Source organism: Ambystoma mexicanum, chromosome 4q, assembly GCF_040938575.1.
Source record: "Ambystoma mexicanum isolate Mex_15411 chromosome 4q, UKY_AmexF1_1, whole genome shotgun sequence".
Taxonomy (NCBI): domain Eukaryota; kingdom Metazoa; phylum Chordata; class Amphibia; order Caudata; family Ambystomatidae; genus Ambystoma; species Ambystoma mexicanum.
In genome coordinates, this window is record NC_090928.1 from 441813239 (window position 1) to 441832129 (window position 18891).

General features: G+C 45.4%; 1 protein-coding gene across 1 annotated transcript in view; it reads left to right on the forward strand.

The window, feature by feature from the left end:
- Positions 1-18891, forward strand: part of USP34 (ubiquitin specific peptidase 34) — a 3618222-nt gene that overhangs the window by 2579566 nt on the left and 1019765 nt on the right. Inside the window, exons 53-54 of the mRNA XM_069608012.1 lie at positions 7735-7799; positions 7897-7972. Coding sequence (XP_069464113.1) covers positions 7735-7799; positions 7897-7972 — 141 coding nt within the window. The remainder of the gene's footprint in view (positions 1-7734; positions 7800-7896; positions 7973-18891) is intronic.

The following is an 18891-nucleotide window of genomic DNA, read 5'->3' on the forward strand; positions in this document are numbered from 1 at the left end:
GCAGCCAGGGAAGCAATTGACGGAAGACCCCTCTCTTCAGGACCCATAAGCCTGCAGACTAAAGAGATCAGCTTTCCATAAATCATCATCAAGAGCGGATTACATTCGACATCATTAAGTCAGCCCATTACCCCATGGTTTTGGGTATGCCCTGATTACAAAAGCACAATCCGTATATCAATTGGACAGCAGGATCATTATTCCTGGGCTCAGAGTTCTGTATGTCCCACTGCCTATCCCTGGACCCTTCCCCGATAGCTCCTAAAGAACCCCCAAGAGACCAAGAAACACTGCTCATGGTTTCCAATATCATACAAGTTCCAGAGTCCTATTAGGAGTTTACTGATGTATTTTCTACCGCCATAGTCCAAGCATTACCCCCTCACAGTCCTGAAGACTGTGCCATAGATACAGATCCATCAGCTGTAATTCCCTTCGGCCGAATGTTCATCCTTTCCGAACCTGAGAAAAAGGCCCTTCGGGAATACCTCGACACCAATCTTGAAAACGGCACCATAAGACCCTCAATCTCCAGCGGGTGCTTCGTTGTTCTTCGTTCCCAAGAAAGACACCAAGGAACTCCGGCCTTGCCTCGACTATCGAGGCTTAAACCAATGCACGCTCAAATATCGATACCCACTGCCCCTGATTTCGGATATCCTGGAAGCTGCGAGAGGAGCCGTAATTTTCACGAAGCTGGATCTCCGGGGTGCCTACCATTTAATTCGAATCCGGGAAGGGGACGAATGGAAGACAGCCTTTAGAACACTCTTTGGTCACTTTGAATACCTAGTCATGCCTTTTGGACTAGCCAATGCTCCCGCAGTCTTTCAGCGTTTTATGGACAGGGTGTTCTTTGATATGTTGTTCCTCTTCGTCATTGTCTATCTGGATGACATATTAATTTTTTCCAAAGATCCTCTAAAACATGAAGAACACGTATAGGCAGTACTACAACGACTTTATGAAAACAAACTGCTAGCCAAACCCGAAAAATGCTTGTTCCACGTTACTTCTGTTCACTACCTAGGATTCATCCTTAGCCCAGAAGGAATTGGCATGGACCCTTCGAAGGTAAAGGCCATACTGGCTTGGCCCGCTCCCACTTCTGTGAAACAGGTGCATTCCTTCCTGGGGCTGGCCAACTTCTACCAGAAGTTTATTTCTACCTTTTCTGAGATTGTTAAGCCGATCGTAGCTCTATTGAAGAAGGACACCCCCTTTATCTGGTCTACATCGCAAGATCAAGCATTCCAACGATTGAAGACAGAGTTCACACAAGCCCCCATCCTGACCCAGCCCAACACAAATCGCCCATTTCTAGTGGAAACGGATGCCTCTAACTATGCCATATGGCCGGTCTTGAAACAAGAACTTGAGGAAGGACTGGAACACCCCATTGCTTACCTTTCAAGAACCCTGACCACCAGTGAGACTCAGTATTCCGTCCTGGAAAAGGAACTCTTGGCTATCCGCCAAGCCTTCACTGAATGGCGACATTTACTTCTGGGTGCTAGATATCCAGTTCAGGTCCACACAGATCATCGGAATCTCCAAATCCTACAGTCTTTGGAGTGCAGAAACAATCGTCAGGCCCATTGGGCCTACTTCTTTGCCCAATACCAGTTCCAAATCACTCACGTTCCCGGATCACAAAACATGATTGCTGATGCCTTATCTCGACGTCCAGACTACGCAGCCACTGAGGACAAGGCCTATCCTAAGATGTTTCCTCAAACTATCTTTGTAGCTCAAGCAATCAACCTCTTTGAAGAAATCTGAGCGCAAACCCAGTCCTCTGACCTCTGGAAGGAAATTTCAAGGAAGAATCCATGGAATCCAAGAGTCAAGGAAGAATATCTATTCAAGGACAATGCACTGGTCATTCCTACGCAGAAATTACAATACAAGGTAATAAACCTCTACCATGATACCCCTCACTCCGGTCATCGTGGTATAACTAACACTCTCCGTCTTATACAAAGACAGTTTTGGTGGCCTCAAATGAAGACCGACGTACAACAGTACGTCAAGGCTTGTACTGTCTGCAATCAAAACAAACATGATAACAAGAGACCGGTGGGTCTTCTACTCCAACCATCGCTGCCAACAAGACCATGGGAGTTTATTGCTACAGACTTCATTGTGGAGTTACCACCTTCCCGAGGGTACACGACCATCATGGTAACCATAGACTTGTTCACCCATATGGCTCATTTCACACCTTTGTATAAACTACCATCCTCATCAGAACTTGCTGGAATCTTCCTGGAACATATTTTCCGTCTCCATGGACTTCCTTCCAAGATCATATCGGACCGAGGGCCTCAATATGTCTCACAATTCTGGAAACATCTCTGTCGTATTCTAGGGATCCAACGCGCTCTCTCATCAGGTTATCACCCACAAACCAACAGAGCCACGGAACATGTAAATCAAACTCTGGAGCAATATCTTCGTTGTTTTGCCACCAAGGTTCAGGATGACTGGTCTCTCCTCATACCCCTGGCCAAGTTTGACTACAACAATTCCGACCACTCAGCACTCAAGGTCAGCCCTTTCTATTGCAGTCAAGGTTTTCACCCGTGCATTTTACCTCTGTTCTTCCACATCCCACTCCAGTACCTACTCTCGACTCTCGGATACAGACTCTCATCAACATTCACAAGGAAGCCAAGGAACAATTGAAAGAGGCCCAAACACACACTAAGCTCTTTGATGATTCCAAGAGAAGACCAGCGCCCTCTTAATCTGTTGGTGATCAAGTCTGGTTGTCCTCGAAACTATTACCCCGACATCTACGGCCAAACAAATTGGCTCCTCGGTACTATGGACCATTTTCCATAAAGGAAGTTGTCAATCCTGTCTCATTCTGACTCAAGCTACCCGATTCCTGGAAGAAAATACACCCAGTCTTTCACACCTCCCTATTGAAACCTTACTTCCAATCCTCCTGAAAATCCTGCAGACCTAGTCGTGTTGTTGTGAATGATCAGCTAGAATATGAAGTGTCCCGAATATGCGATTCCAGGTATAAACGGGGTCGACTTCAGTACCTGGTTGAATGGAAAGGATACCCTCCTAGCGAGAGAACCTGGGAACCAGTTTCTAACTTAAATACCCCTTGACTGCTTAGAAGATTCCATCTCATACACCCAGGCAAACCTGGTAGAACAGGTCTTCGGAGGAGGCATGCTGTCATGACCCATAGAACTTGCCCTTTCTGGACCTCCTGGTCCTTATCGCGCTGGGGCTTGTATTCCTTGTTACTCCCAACATGGCCGCAACAAGCGACTTGCCTCACACCAGCTTTCACATCGCACACGGCACGTCCTATAAATTGGCCACGCCCCTGCGGCCCCGCGCGTCTCAACGCTATTATTAGGTAGTGACTTGACGTGTGTGTGCTGTTCGGCATCTTCTATCCAAGATCCTGGTTTCCTTCCTCCTTCCTTCTCCCTTTCCCTCTATTCGACTCCTGGAATCCCCATTCTTAGCGACCGCTACCTACTTTCCTGGACATCCTGGAACAGCGGCTTTCCCGGAACTCTGAACACGCTCTGCAGCCGGACGAGACTCGAGCGAGTCTATACAAGACCTGATCCGTCCACAAGAGGAATCCTCCCGCGGAACAGAGCAAGAAGCGATCCCAGGTGAGACGGAGGGAGATTTACGACAGTTATCGCAAATCCTGCAATGAATTCCGTGTTTGTTTGATTTTATGTTGCGTTTCTCCTTTTTGTATTTCTTTCTCTAACTTGATTTTGGTGACCTCTCTATTCTTGGCATATATAGCTGCTTGTGATATAAATTCCCCCCTCATTACTGCCTTTGCAGGATCCCATACCACTCTCCAGTCCACCTCTACAGTATAATTTTCTTTAAAGTAGTTATTGTTTGTTCTATGTGGGTTCGAAGTGCTATATCTTTTAGAATTAATTTTAGTCTCCATTGTTTTTTACCTGGTTTTCTATCTGGTTGAACTTCTATTTGAACTAGTACTGGGGCATGGTCCGAGAGGTATTTTATACCTATGTTTATGTCCATTACTTGGGGTATTAGGGTAGCTGAAACTAACACCATGTCTATACATGAATAACCCTTGTGGACCGCCGAATAGTGTGTATATTCCCTTTCATTGATGTGGAAGAACCTCCAAGTTTCAATCAAATTAAGATCGCAGAAGAATTTCCCCAATGCTTGTCGGGTTTCTTTGGTCATTATTGGAGGGGGAAGCGTCTTGTCCAAGTTGGGGTCCATAACGGAATTGAGATCTCCTCCAGCTATTACTTGGCCCTCACACCATCAAGCTATTTTCTGTAGGACTGCGCTCAGGAATGTATCTTGTTTGTTATTTGGACTATATAGTGCTATTAGAGTAAACATCTGAGTCCCCAATATGCCTTTAAGGACCAGGAATCTCCCTTCTGGATCTTTATAGCAGAACTATTTCTTAAATGTTAATGAGGCCCCCAGCAGGATTGCCACCCCTCTAGTTTTGGTCCCACTCGTTGCAAAATATTGGGTAGAAAACATGTAGTGTGACATTCTCTTCTCGTCTATAGCTTGTAGGTGGGTCTCCTGTAAAGTATTTTGGAGGCCTGCAGATCCCTCAGTCGTTTTAGTATGGCGCGCCTTTTCATTGGTGAGTTCATGCCCTGTGTGTTCAGGGTTACAATGTTTATTGCGTTTATATCAGCCATGGTCCCTCTTGTGCCATCCTCTAGTATGTGTCTGCTTTATCTCATTCCATTTCTCCCATATTGCGATATGCGTCCTGTCGTTCCCCCTCGCTACCCCTATATAACCTATGTAACTTAACTTATTCCCCCCAACATTTCAAACATTCCCAATTCGTGTTTTTCATACATTATATCCGTTCAACTGTAAGGTCCATCTAACCAGACCGATAGGGCCTCTATCCAGTCCTGCGAAACCCTCCCCCTCCAACACATCTCGTTTCATTGTCGACCATACTATTCTTCTTATGCCTCATCTCTATTCTGGCTTACTTGTGTTTTCACCATCATTTCTCCTTATCCATTCAGGTATCCCCTCTTTGTTTCGCACCTCTTCCTCTCCCCTTCGTATAAGGGCACCCCTGTTGTCACCCGTCTTTCCTGATTGTGCGATTTGTCCGATGTTCTGAGTCCTCCTCCATTCGTGAGTCGCATGATCTAGCGGAGTCATCCGTGCCCATCAGTTCCGTCATTTCTTCCTCCTTTGTGATGTGGTTGTCTTTATCCTGGTATTCAAATCGTATCCCGCATGGGAAGGACCATCTATATTTGATTCCTTTCTTGCGTTGCCAGCCTGTAACCAGTCAGAGTTTCTTGCGTCTCTGTAGTGTTGCTTGTGCCATGTCCTGGTAGAATGTGATGCGCTCGCCTTTATATTTAATGGTTTCCTGATTCCTGACCGCCCTCATTATTCATTCTTTTACCTGGTAAAAGTGCACTCTTGTAATCACATTTGGGGTCAGGTAATTCTTTTGTTTATAGGAGTTGTATATCCTATGGGTCCTATCCAGGATGATGGGTACTCCTCCTGCCTCTCCCAGGACTTGTTGAAACAGTGTTTGGACGTGTCCTTGTAAGTCTGCTTCCGGGATTGTCTTCTGTATGCCTTTGAGTCTTATGTTATTCCTCCTTGATCGATTTTCGCTATCCTCTTGTCTGGCCACCACCCAATCCATTTGTTGTTCTACAGCTTCCAGCTGTTTAGACCGTTCCCCCTGTTCATATACTAAGGTCGCATAGTTGTTTCGGTCTCCTCCACTCTATGTTCGATCATAGACACCTGTTTGCTCAACTCTGCATTGGATTTGGTGAGGCCTATGGCGCAGTCTTAAATTTCTTTTTTGATTTCTGCAAGCATATCCTGTAGATCTGATCTTCTTGTGGGTGGGTCTTCTGTTTCTGCTGGCCAGTTTGGGCTCACAGGTGCATGAATTTGCACTGGGGTTTGTATCTGTTTTTTGGTGTGTTCTTAGTTCTGTATCATAATTTTAATTTCCCGTGAGACAAGGTTTTTAACTTTATTAGTATTCTTTGCCATTTCGTGCGAGGGATTCCCATTGAATACCTGCAGTATCTCTGCTTGCGTGCTCTCTTCCCTGCTTAGTATCCCCTGTTGCGTGTGGTCTCCAGTGTTTACTTTCCCCTGGAGTCCAGGTGAACTGGAAAGGGGGATGTGTCGCTTATGTCCATGGTTGCCTGTGCTTCAGTACTGTAGGTTGTGCTGGGGGTATTCAGCTCTTGTTCTCGGTTGTATATAGCCTTCTAGATAGTGTCTGTTTTATTGCAAGCGACTACAGTCCTGTACCATAGATTGGGCGGCCCGGTCTCTTTTCAGGTCGCTCTCATGCATTGACTTGACAATTACTTAAGGCTCAGGGTTTCATAGATGTATTGCATTGTCTGTTGCATGTATTCTTTAGCTCCTCCTGTGTACTGGTCACCGGCCGGTCCCACTTGCTATATCAATGGACCTCCCTTTGCAGTCCCTGTTTTCACTCGCGCTACAGCGCAGGTGTTCATACATGCTTTTACCGTCCCATCAGGGGTACGTCTTCCTCCTCTTGCCTTCTCCCGATTCCTTTGTTATGCCCTCGGTATTAATGGCCTCTCTCTAGTGCTGTATATATTTCCCGTTTCGGGTTAGCATCTCGCACATTCATACATACTTATTTTTTTATTTTATTTTATATATTTATATAGTGCCGACTGCCCGCAGGCATCGGGGCGCTTACAATAAGACATATACAAAGCTCAGGAAGGAGCCCAAGGAGGAGACGGGACAAAAGACATAATTAAACCAGATAACTGATTCAGAGTGGCCTAGACATGGGTTTACTTAAATAACTCTGTTTTGAGTTTTTTGCGAAATACCAGAAGATTGGACTCCAATCTAAACTTAAGGTGCGCGTGGAATCAATGGGGCGTGCACTTCACCCTCCTTCCTTTTGCTTGCTGCAGTTTACCGGTGGGGGCGCGTTTCGCTCTCTGTTCAGCCTTCAGCGTCTTGCTGCTCATAGCTGTTGCATCTTTCGAGCCATAGCTGGGCTATTGCTTCGTCATAGTTTGCCAGCACTCATTCAAGTTCATTCAACGTTCCGTCCGCCATCTTGGTTTGCAAATCCCTGCTACTTATTCCTTCTTTGATGATCTCGCTCAGCAGTGGTTTCCCAGCGTTTCCACTGCAGGGGGGATTCTCTCTGCCTTCCGCTTCCCATATCCTTGCTTAGGAGAAGTCTTGGAGTCCCACGAAGGAGGTAAAGGGCCTCTGAAAGGATACGGGGGCCGGCACTCGCCGAGAGAGCATGTTTCTTGGCTAGCCACACCCCTCTAAAGTATTTCTTAATGTGAACGTTACTTATACTAATGTTTAACATGTTGTGCTTTGTTTACTTTTTAAAATGTATGTATTGTGGGAAATGCAATAAAGCGGTTTGTCTTCAGTAAAATATATCTCTGACCTCTTAAAATTGTTTTACATGGTACGGAAGATTTTACTTGATGTTTTCCATCATGTACTGTTCTCTCAAAGCATACCACTCTTTCTACCAAAGTTGCCTAGAATATATCTGTTATTCAAACTGTTGAGGTCCTATGTGAAGGTCATTTTGTGTTTTTATTTGAATACATTATACTGACACAATTAAAGTTCGGGGAGAAATCATGAGAGAATCTCATGAAATAGTTACATTTCCTCATCTAATCTTTTTTTCTTTAGTGGATTTGGCATGATAACATGCAGTTTCTTCAAGACAAGAACATTTTTGAGCATACATATTTTGGGTGAGTTTGAGCCATGTAAACAAACGCCTTTTAATTTAAAATTGACGTCTCTGTGTTTCTTAGCATTTCTAATACAATTACTGCTTTGCAATTCTAGGTTCATGTGGCAATTGTGTAGCAGCATTCCAAGCACTTTACCGGATCCAAAAGCGGTGTCTTTAATGACAGCAAAGGTAGCTTTATTTGGTAGTTGTTTTATGTTAATAGCATACTCTGTAGTGTTACAAGTATAACAATGATGTCAAATTCATATGGTCACAAAGATAGGTGATAAAGGATACGCTTCTTAACTAAAACTGGGGAGTGTATAATCAGTGTAACAGACTGTATCATACTAACCGCTATTTTGTACAGTAATGTTTGATTGTGTTTCTGAATTGCACGTTTTTCAAATTTAGATTTCAACTCAGTACAGTATGTATTTCAATAGCATCCCCCATTTCTGGTGTTGATTTTCCACTCCAGATGTTGGCCTGTAGCCTGGCAATGGTTGCCAAATGATCAAACATTTCTCATGCAAATCTTGTTGATGAAAATCTCTTCACAATATATTTGGCTCTTTCCACAAACCTCTGAGGTCTGCAATCTTTGTCTCTCCATGTTTTGTACTACACATCGCGTGTGTCCTAGCCACCAGTGAGGGATCATGGAATTCATATTTTTTTAAAACATCAGGGAGCTGAAATTTCCAGGTTCATATTTCAAAAACGTATTGTAAACCCCATGCAATTTTTAAGCGGAGTCATACTGTTTAGTTGGATGAAGTGGCCCACACTGATGCATCCAGCAAAAGAGATTCCTGCAAAGTAGAATTTCAATCCATGCCACAATGCACAAAGAGACTTAGAAGAGTTTTGTTTTTTCTGTGTGCAAATTCTTTTCCTTTTACCAAACTTTATCTAATTCTTGAAATATCAAACAATCTGTGTGACACATGCAGGTATATTTAAAATGTACCCCTCCACACAATAAATGGATAGATATATCATTATTATTTTTTATTTTGCATTTGGATGATTACAAACCTTTTTAGCAATCAACAACATACACTTTTTTTACTTAATAAAACCACAAACTAAAATAATCATCACCTATAACATCAAATCTGCTATAATCACGGTATAGTTTCCAATATTAAATTCTAGCAGCAGACATCACTTCTTTTAAAAATTCAGTCCAAAAATGTTAGTCGCTAAAACCAGTATTATCCCCACTTACTAAAATAACCCACCCATCCTCCAGAGATAAAGTGCTGACTTCTGCAAGAAAACTCCCAAAATACAAGGTTCTCAAAGACGTTAATCTTGGGCAAAATAGAAAAATCTGCTTTAATGTTTTGGTCTCATTCCTTTTTTTACAATATCTACAGGCAAGTTCTTTCTCTCCAACTCCTGCACGCAAAGCTAAAACCTCTTTTGTCAAATATAAGTTTATGCGCAATAATAACTATTTGGGATTTTACACAAGTATTTAGGCACCAAGTTGTATGGTTTTACTTCATGAATAAAGTGGTAGTAGAGTTTGAACTGTTTTGCCTGTTCCTGTGTTTGGAGATCCAGTCCTCCTTACACAATTTTACCTTCATCTTTTCAGGATTTGCGACCAGGTCGTCCTCAGTCTAGTTTAATTTAACCAACAGACCTGTGTAAGCCTCCCTCCATTCAACTAAAATCCCTTCTCTGCAGAGAGGGAATTGGAACAGTTGACCAGATTGTAAACCTGGGCTTGGTTCTGGATAAATATGTGCATACCAATAAAGGCACGATCTACCTAGTATTCATCGACCTCTCTGCCGCTTTTGATTTCGTTGATCACTGCAAACTCTGGAGTGTATTGCACTCCATGGGAATGCCGGGCGAGATGTTAAATATCTTAGTCCATATGCACAGTAACCTGACAGCAAAGGTAAGACACGGAAATTAGAGCCAAGAAACACAGGCATTCATGATCTCCCATGTGGAGTGCGACAGGGTTGTGTCCTGGCCTCATTCATTTTCAATCTCTATGTAAACTCACTACCAAATATCCTAGCTGACTTGGTGAGCGATGTCCCAAGGATAGCTAAACAAAGGGTTTGTGCATTTTCTTATGCAGATGATGCAGTCCTAATGACTAGAACAAAACACATCCTACAAAAATTGATAAATGGGTTTGCTGATTATATGAGAAGTAGAGGTTTAGCAATTAACGTAGTGAAGTTGAAGCTTATATTTGTTGGCAATAGTAAACCACGGGGCAACGCCATACTGGTAAGGAAAAGTCTTGAGTGGGTCAAGTCGTTTTGCTATCTTGGGGTGACGGTCTCTAGTGATTTGGGCTGGTCACCACACATAAAGCAGCAAACTACAAAGGCATCACAAATAAACGACTCAATCCTGAGATTTGGGGCAAAACCGGGTGGAATGTCCATGGATTGCGAATGTACGTGGCTAAATCAACACTGCTGTTAACATGCGGCTGTGTGGGGTCACTATCAAATTAAACTACAACATAAAATAACTGAAAACAAATTCCTAAGGAACATCATGGGTTTACCACAGGGCTTCCCAGGGCACCTACTACACAAAGAACTTGCGCTGGCTTATATAGAATACTGTATAGCAATACAACAGTTGATTTATGGCTGCGCCTGTGGGAGAGGCCCCAATGGGCCCTAGTGAAGGATCTCATGGCCACACATTCTTGGATTGCCTCACCTTGGTTAAAATATATAAAATCTTCTCTACAAGAGGTTGGTCTTGGTTATTTGTTTAGTGATGAGTTGCGGATAGGAGTGGTGGATAACTCCACTAAGGGAGAGCTAATGGAGGCCTTCTACCCTCAAAGAGAAAGAATAAGGAACAAAAAATGACTTGAAAAACAAAGTGTCCAATTTTATTACCGTAATGTTGCCTTTAAAAAGGCAAGGCCAGCATATGTCCAATGGTTTGTCACCCCAAGGGAAAGAGACGTTATTATGGCTCTAAAAGCCAATCTCATTGGAGAAAGGGTGCCCTCTTGACTAACAAATTGCACTGTGTGGAGAAACTGTCCTAGCTGTGAGAGTGACAAAAATGATGTTTCTTTTTTTTTTTTTTTGTCCCACCCTAACAAATCTAAGAAAGATTTTTATAATCCAGCACTAAGCACCTTCAACATCAGACATGTGAAATTAGCACTTATGTTTTTATTATCAGCCCCAGATTTGCCGACGACCCATAGTGTATTTTGTAACGCTCACCTGGTATCCACGGGGACGTCACTCAGCCTGTTCTGACCTCTTACGACCTCGAACCCTTCCCTGGAGTCTACTCGACTGGAGACTGGGCCTAAAACACAGGATTGGTAGAGTTTAACTCCCTATTGTCTCTGTGTGCTTGAACCCCTTCTTCCCCGGGGTCCAACCCTTCCCTTCGATCCACAGCTCACCTTGTTTTCTTGGAAAGTGTGCTCTCTGTCCTGCTTTCAGCGCAGGGGCGCGTTGTTTGATGCGGGGTCGTTGGTGCCTAGTTACTTCACTGGCAAGAGTCTGACAGGTAAGTATAATGAGTCTTTTGAACAGTTCTCTAACTTCGTTCCTTTCCTTCCTTAGATGATGGCCGGCGTCCGGGGATGGCAACGTGCTGCTTAGATGAGTAGCGCTGAAGGTGAGTGAGAGCGCGATGCACAATGCGACCCTTTCGTATTTGTATTGAACTGAGTTCTTTTTCTGTGTCTTTTAGGTGCTGCGACGTTTTCAGCGTGGATGCCGGTTATGAAGAAGAAATGCGGTGAGTAAGCGCGGTATGCGGCGCCTCTAGATGTTTCCACGCTAACCTAGAGTGTCTTTTCCCTCTTGCAGATGGATGAGAAGTTCTGGAGACAGAGTTCCCCCAGAGCGGCTGGGATTCAGGTAAGCGTTTGAAGCTCGTACAGTCTTTAAAAATAAGCGAAGATTTGCTGAATGCTTACTAATGCCTTTTTTCTGTTCTTTTCCCTTTTCCTTAGGAAGCGGCGTGCTGGGATGGGAATGATACCGCCAAAGATGCCCAGTGTTAGGGAGAATTCTCTGTTAAGGCTAATTTCCCAAACGTAGTGAGTCCCCCAGCAGCTTTGCTGGATTTTTGGGGTTTATTTTTTCTCCTGCTAAGAGTGAGACTTTTTCTCCCACTCTTAGACATGATTTGAGAAATCTTTTGACTTTGGAATGTGTTTTATTGGCTATGGGGTCTTTTACTCCATAGGGCTTCATGTGTTTTTGGTATGTGTGTTACACAGCACCCTCCGTGCCGTAACACTGGGGTGTCGTAGTGACCCCCAAACATAGACTCCGTACCCTGGGACTGACTACTGTCTCCCAGGGCATGTAAAGTCACCATTGGCTTTACTAGTCCTAAATTGTGAACAGAACCAGTAGAAACCATCATATTGTGGGCGCACTGGTAGGGGCAATTCGATTGTCCCTGGGTCTGTTGTTCGAGGGGGCACTGTCCAGTCCCCCCTGAGCGAGTTTTGGCTGGTGGCAGTGGATACTACTTTTTATATTCAACCGCAAATATATTCCTATGGGATTTTCCCATTGTTCGAGGCTAATACTTTTTAACATAGCCTCAAACATACCGCTGGTTTATTTATTTAATATTAATTCACCGGTTGGTATTTTTTGCCAGAATTCGGTTCCAAAATGGCGTTTGTGTTCGCTTCTGTGACTCCAACCCAAGTCGAGCCCTTTGTTCCACTTTTTGGCGGGCTTCTCCACAGAAGCCTCCAAAATTGGTGCCACTCTGTCTGGGTACCACAGGGGGTGCGGGAGGGGGTTTAGGCACCCTGGACTGAGTTGCCTCGGCAACTCAAGTCGCACTCTTGTGTGATTGGCCCAGTGGTGAGCCGCCCGGCTCACCACTTGGCATGTTTGAGTGACAACTAGGCCTGATGAATGGGGGTTTTCTGCATAAAAGCAGGGCTTTGGGGACTGGGACTTCAGACGTCGCCACAGGACCAAAGAATCCGAAGAGGGAGAAGCTAAGCCGACCTGCAACGACGACACCACCGGTGGAGCCCTGCTGAACCAACTCACCACTTCTTCCAACGACAGAGGAGATCTTCATCCCGAAGAGTCTTCTTCCTTTGACTGGTGGGGATAACCAGTTTGCCCGCCTTTTCGCCTTCCCGGATCATCCCGTGGCCGCCTTGCCTGTGCCAAGCACCCCAGCAACCGGGATACCATGTTTTTCCACTACCACAAATAAAAGGGTAGTACCTTTTTACCGGAGAACTCCGCGGCTGGTTTCTTCCCTGGCAGTGCAACGACCTTCAGCTTTCCTCCACGTCGAGATCATCTCTTCCTCTGGACGACGCCGCGACTTGCATCCACTGCCAGGAACAACTGCCCCCGCTGGAGGATTCTCTCCACTTTCAAGGTACAGTGTCCGCCTGGCCTCCCTCGCAACGGTCTGTGTGGGGTGTCTCGTAAATCCTCAACTTACCACTTGGGTTGGCTCTAGGCTGGCTAACTGAACTTTTCTGAGCTGAACTGATCCCTTTTTAAACTCTCTGCAAGACTTTTCAAGCCTTTTAAACTGTGTGATCTTGGGCGCATTGGTGTTCTACCCTCTCCAAGAGGGAGCCTGGCCTCTGAACTTTTTGCTCACAAGTAGACTTTGATTTCCTGCCTTGCTGAGTGCTTCTAAAGTATTGTGTTGTGTGCTGTTCCTAATTTCTGCCTTTTCCCTCCCTTTTTCTTTAACTTTTTGGAGTGCCATCTTTAGTTAAGCGCTCACCTCTGTCTGGAAATAAGTGGTGTTAACTAAGACTTGTCTAATAAGGAATGTACATATATTAATAGTGACTGTGTTTTTGAACTTGCTTATAATAATAGTGCTAGAGTGTTTCTAAGTGTGTCTTTAAATAAATAATTATATACTTGATACCAAAGCTCTGGTCAGTGTTTGCTTGTGCTACTGTATTTTGGTACCTATCTTGTATACTCTATATACTGTCTAACTCTTCTTGAGAGAAGACTGGCTGCTCAGCCACAGCTACCAGGTAAATCTGGGTGGTACAGACTGCTACCAATTGGGTTTACCGCCAACACCTGTAGTCTTAAGCCTTTTGCAGTGGTCCCTTAAGGAACTGCACAGGTTTCTGCCTAACACCCGCAGAACAGAAGGAGCGATGAATGATGGGCAGAAGCGCCGCAAGGTAAGGCTGTTCCTAACGGTGTTCTTGTTCTTGCAGGAGTTGAGCGCAGAAGAAAGATGCAGGCCTACTGAAGACCGATCCGAACACAGTGAGTGTCACGCTGCAGGTGCAGAAAACACAAAGCATGTTTCTCAGCCTGGGCGTAGCTTAAATACTCTCTGGGTATCCCAGGTGTCTCTGGGCTAAACCACATCCAAAAGACTAGACTGCACATGCAGTTCAGGGAACGGAAATATGTGGGGGGCATCCATTTTTCCCCATCAATGCACTACAAGTCCAATCCCCAATGTTATCCTATAGGAGTGAGTGAGTATGGTGCCACAAGCGCCAAGTCTGACTCCAAGTGGGTCTTTGGAGGGATGGAGAGGCCCTTGAGGGCCATGTAGGTGATCGTAGCCTGGCTCCAGCCTGACATCTTTGAGGGCTGGGACATGAGGGGCAGGAATCATGACATATTTGTATACTGAACGGGCACTTACGTTACGTAGGCAAATTTTATGTACTGATAAATGATTCTAGTTTACTTCCATGGATTACATTATTTTGACTGTATCTAAATGTTTTTATTGTTGTAACATTTTAATTGTTCTTTGGGAATTCATATTTCCGAATAAAGATTTGATCACTCACTCTCTGCCACTATCCAGAGCAGCTTTCAAAATGTGTAACATAGGAGGCACGTTTTCCAGTATACACTTCCGAAACAAGGCCAAAGTTCCAACACAACATAGCGCATAAAGACAACGGGCCTAGTTTGTATCTTACAACCTGGATTGGTATTGATTTAGGCAAAACAAGGACCTTCTTCCAGATAATTCCCTCCAAAATCGATCATAAGATGAAAATAGTGAAACTGATCGATTCCAAGATGGCCGCTGAGGAGTGAAGTTGCACTCCAGTGAGCTCCCTGCTGGACTGCAGCAAGCAGAACAATTAAGCAGAATAGGATTGTGGAAGCCGATAGATTATGGCAAGAAAGTGAAGCACAGCAACAATAGCTGGAAGAATACTCCCAATGTGAGCTCAAAGCGAACAGTAGAGCAGGAGAGCATGTAAACCCCAAACAAGGTACTGAGAAGCAGAGCGGCCCCGCAGGAGATCGGGCACTAACAGCAACGCCAAAACTGACAAGCGGGAGCTCCTGGAGAGAGAGAGGCAATGGAGGAATAAGGCTGGAGAGCGGGCCCCGGGAAATGAGCAGCCGGAGGCTACTGTAGATCCAGTAAGTCTGAAACAGCAAGGCAGCGGGGCGCATCAGCGCTGGAGAAAGGGAGAGGTAGAGCCTCGCAGTGAAAGCGCATGTAGAGGGACACAGAGCAGAGGTGAGACCCGGGGGAGACACGGACAATAGAGGAAGAATAAAGGACTCATACCCCTGCGGCGCCCCGGGTTCCCACAGTACGGACGGCAAGGCCAATAGAGACAAGGGGCAAGCCGCTAAGATTATACGCGGCACACCTCAAAGGCGGGCGGTCTCGCCCATATGATACGCGGCATCGCCGCACGGGCAGGACAAGACATCAAAGACAGGCGGAGCCAAAGGAGCACCAGCTACTCGTCTGCAGAGCATACGGTACGGCCGGGCTGCTAACAAAGAACTTCAAAGGTAGGAAGGGTTGGTGGAGCCTCAGACACCCGCTTGTACAACACAAGCAGAGACCCCAAAGGAAGTCTAAAACGAAACTAGGCAAGCTGGAAGTGACTCGCACACAGCATCACACAAGCATTGGGGGGGGGCAAGGGGGAATCGGACCAAACAATCTGACAACTGTGGAACAGGAAAGGGGCCCCCACACAGAACTCCATGGGAGTAGAATAGAAGAGAACCAGTAGCAAGAAACACCCATAGCCTCGTACAGAGAGGTAAGAGTAGGAGCCCCACACGCAGGCCAGAGGCACCCAGTGAACAAAGAAGTAGCCGATAAAAGAAGTCCACACAACAAGGCAATAAGGTCTGGTGCACCCCTGGGAGGGAACAAAACAGGCCAAAAGCAGGCCAGGAGGAGGGTGCCTATCAGGAGCAATAAGAGAAGACTGGGAGGCCAAGGAAAGAGCCTGAGGGAGACAGGTTGGGAAGGGAGGTGAAGTCCTGATTGCAAGAGCCAACGGAGGGAGCAGTGGGGAAACCAGAAAGACACACTGTTAGGGAGAATTCTCTTATAAGGCTAATTTCCCAAACCTAGAGAGTCCCCCAGCAGCTTTGTTGGATTTTTGGGGTTTGTTTTTTTCTCATGCTAGAAGTGAGACTCTTTTCCTCCCACCCTTAGGCATGATTTGAGGTATGTCTTTGACTCTTTGTGTGCATATGGGCTATGGGGTCTTTTACTCCATAGGGTATCATCTGTTTTTCATGTGTGTTACACAGCACCCTCAGTGCAGTAACACAGGGGAGTCATAGTGACCCCCAAACATAGACTCCATACCCTGGGACTGACTACTGTCTCCCAGGGCATGTAAAGTCTCCATTGACTTTACTAGTCATAAATTGTGAACAGAACCAGTACAAACCATCATATTGTGGAAGTACTGGAAGGGGTTAATTTGATTGCCCCTGGGTCTGTTTTCAAGGGGGTACTGTCCAGTCCCCCCTTGTCGAGTTTCTGGCTGGTAGCAGTGTTTACCACGCAAAATGTTCTGTCGGAATATTTCCTATGGGATTTTCCCATTGATTTTAAACGCACCACTTTTTGGTGCAATGTTAAAGATACCGCCGGTTTATTTATTTAATATTAAATCAACGGTTGGGTCTTTTTGCCAGAACTCTTTCCTAAAATGGCGTTTGTGTCCGTCTCTGTAACTCTAACCAAGGTCGAGTCCTTTGTTCCACTTTTTGGCGGGCTTCTCCACAGAAGCCCTCCAAATTGTGCCACTCTTGTCTGGGTTCCACAGGATGTGTGGGGAGGGAATTGGCACCCTGGACTGCGTTGCCTTAGCAACTCAAGTCGCACTATATTCTGATTTGGCCCAGTGGTGAGCCGCCTGGCTCACCACTTAGCATGTGTGAGTGACAGCTAGGCTGTTGAATGGAGGTTTTTCTGCATAAAAGCAGGGCCTTTGGGACTGGAACTTCAGAAGTCGCCGCAGGACCTAAGAATCCGAAGAGGGAAGAAGCTGAGCCATCTGCAACGACAACACCACCGGTGAAGCCCTGCTGCAACAAACTCACCACTTTCCCAACGACAAGAGAATATCTTCTGCTGGACGAGTCTTCTTCCTCTGAGCTGGTGGCACCAGCCAGTTCTCCCCTTTCGCCTTCCAAAGACGTCTCTTGGTCGAATCGCCCGTGCCAAGCACCCCGGCGGCCGGATAGCCAAGCTTCACCACTTTGACTGCGAATAAAAGGAACGCACCTTTTACCGACGAACTCCGCGGCTGGTTTCATCCCTGTGCAGTGCATCGACTCCACGTTTCCTCCTCCATGAGATCTTCTCTTCCCCTTGTCGAAACAACGAACTGCAACCACTGCCAGGAACAACTGCCACCGCTGGAGCTTCCTCTCTCTTTAAGGTACTGTGTTCTGCCTGGCCTCCCTTTCTTCGTTTTGCCCAAGGTGACCCTTAAATCCTTGGCTTTCCAACTGGGTTGGCCCCAGACCTTCTAACTTTACCTTCTTGAATCACCCTAGCCTCTTTTGAACATTCTGCAAAGACTTTTTAGTGCATTTTAAACCGTGTGATCCTGGGCACATTTCGCTTTGCTACATTTAAAGTGGGCCTGGCCTATGAACTTTGGCTCTACTGTGTATACTGCCTTTATTCCCTTGCTGAGAACTCCTAAAAGTGTTGAGACCTGTTTTATTTCTGTGCTCTGCCTTCCTCTCCCTTTAACTTAACTATTGGAGTGCCATTTAGGTTACACGCTCACATCTGTTTTAACAAATCGTAGTGTTTTAACTCTGACTTGTCTAATAGTTATCAAGGGAGGTGTGTATACTTTACCTGACTGTGTTTTAACTTGCTTTTGATTTAGAGTGTTAGTATATTGCCTAAAGTGTGTTTTAAATAAATAATTATGTACTTTTGATACAAAGCTCTGGTCAGTGTTAGTTTGCTCTACTGTGTTTTTAGCCCTATTGTGTATACTTTATATACTGCCCTACTCTTCTTGAGAGAGGTCTGACTGCTCAGCCACAGCTACCAGGTAAATCTGGGGGGTGCAGCCTGCTACCAATTGGGTTTACTGCTTACTCCTGTAGTCTTAATCTTTTTGCAGTGTTCCCCAAGGGAACTGCACAGGATTCTGCCTAACACGCACAGACCCTGAGGATAGACTCCACTCGCAGATGCCAGGCCCGAAGGGCTAACAGACCCTAGGTCAGCAACCCTCGAAGAAAAGTCAGTTGGAAAGATATTGGCAGAAAGCGGAAACATGTCCAGCAGACCATAGCCTGGGACGAGGAGGACATACAGAGGCCCGAGGCAACAACAGTAAATAAAGAAGACCTGCAAAAATGCATACTCGGAATGGAGGAGAGAATTACAGCTTAGTGTCAGCAACAGATTGGAAGCTTGTAGGGGGAGATAAAGGGCTTGCTGAAAGAAATCAGAGAGGATATTAATTGTGGAAGTGACAGAACAAGGGCTGTCTGAAATTGAAAAGGAAGTCTGCAAAAACTCTGAACTTGTGGAACAGATTGCCTTGGCCACACAAAATCTTGAAATACAAGCAGAGGACTTAGAAATGTTACAACATCAGGATCAAAGGTCTGGCAGAGGCAACCCTAGACGGGTCGTTGAAATCCACCATCCAACAATGCTTTGCTACCCTGTTGATGGACAGTACTCCTGAGGAGATCCGGATTGACAGAGTGCACAGAGTGGGACTAAGAGGAGTGGAGAAGGAAATAGGCCCAGAGACGTCCTGGCGGCCCTAGCCTCATACAAGGAGAAGGAGAAAATAGTAAAGGCGGCAAGGGGTCAAGGATCGATAACAA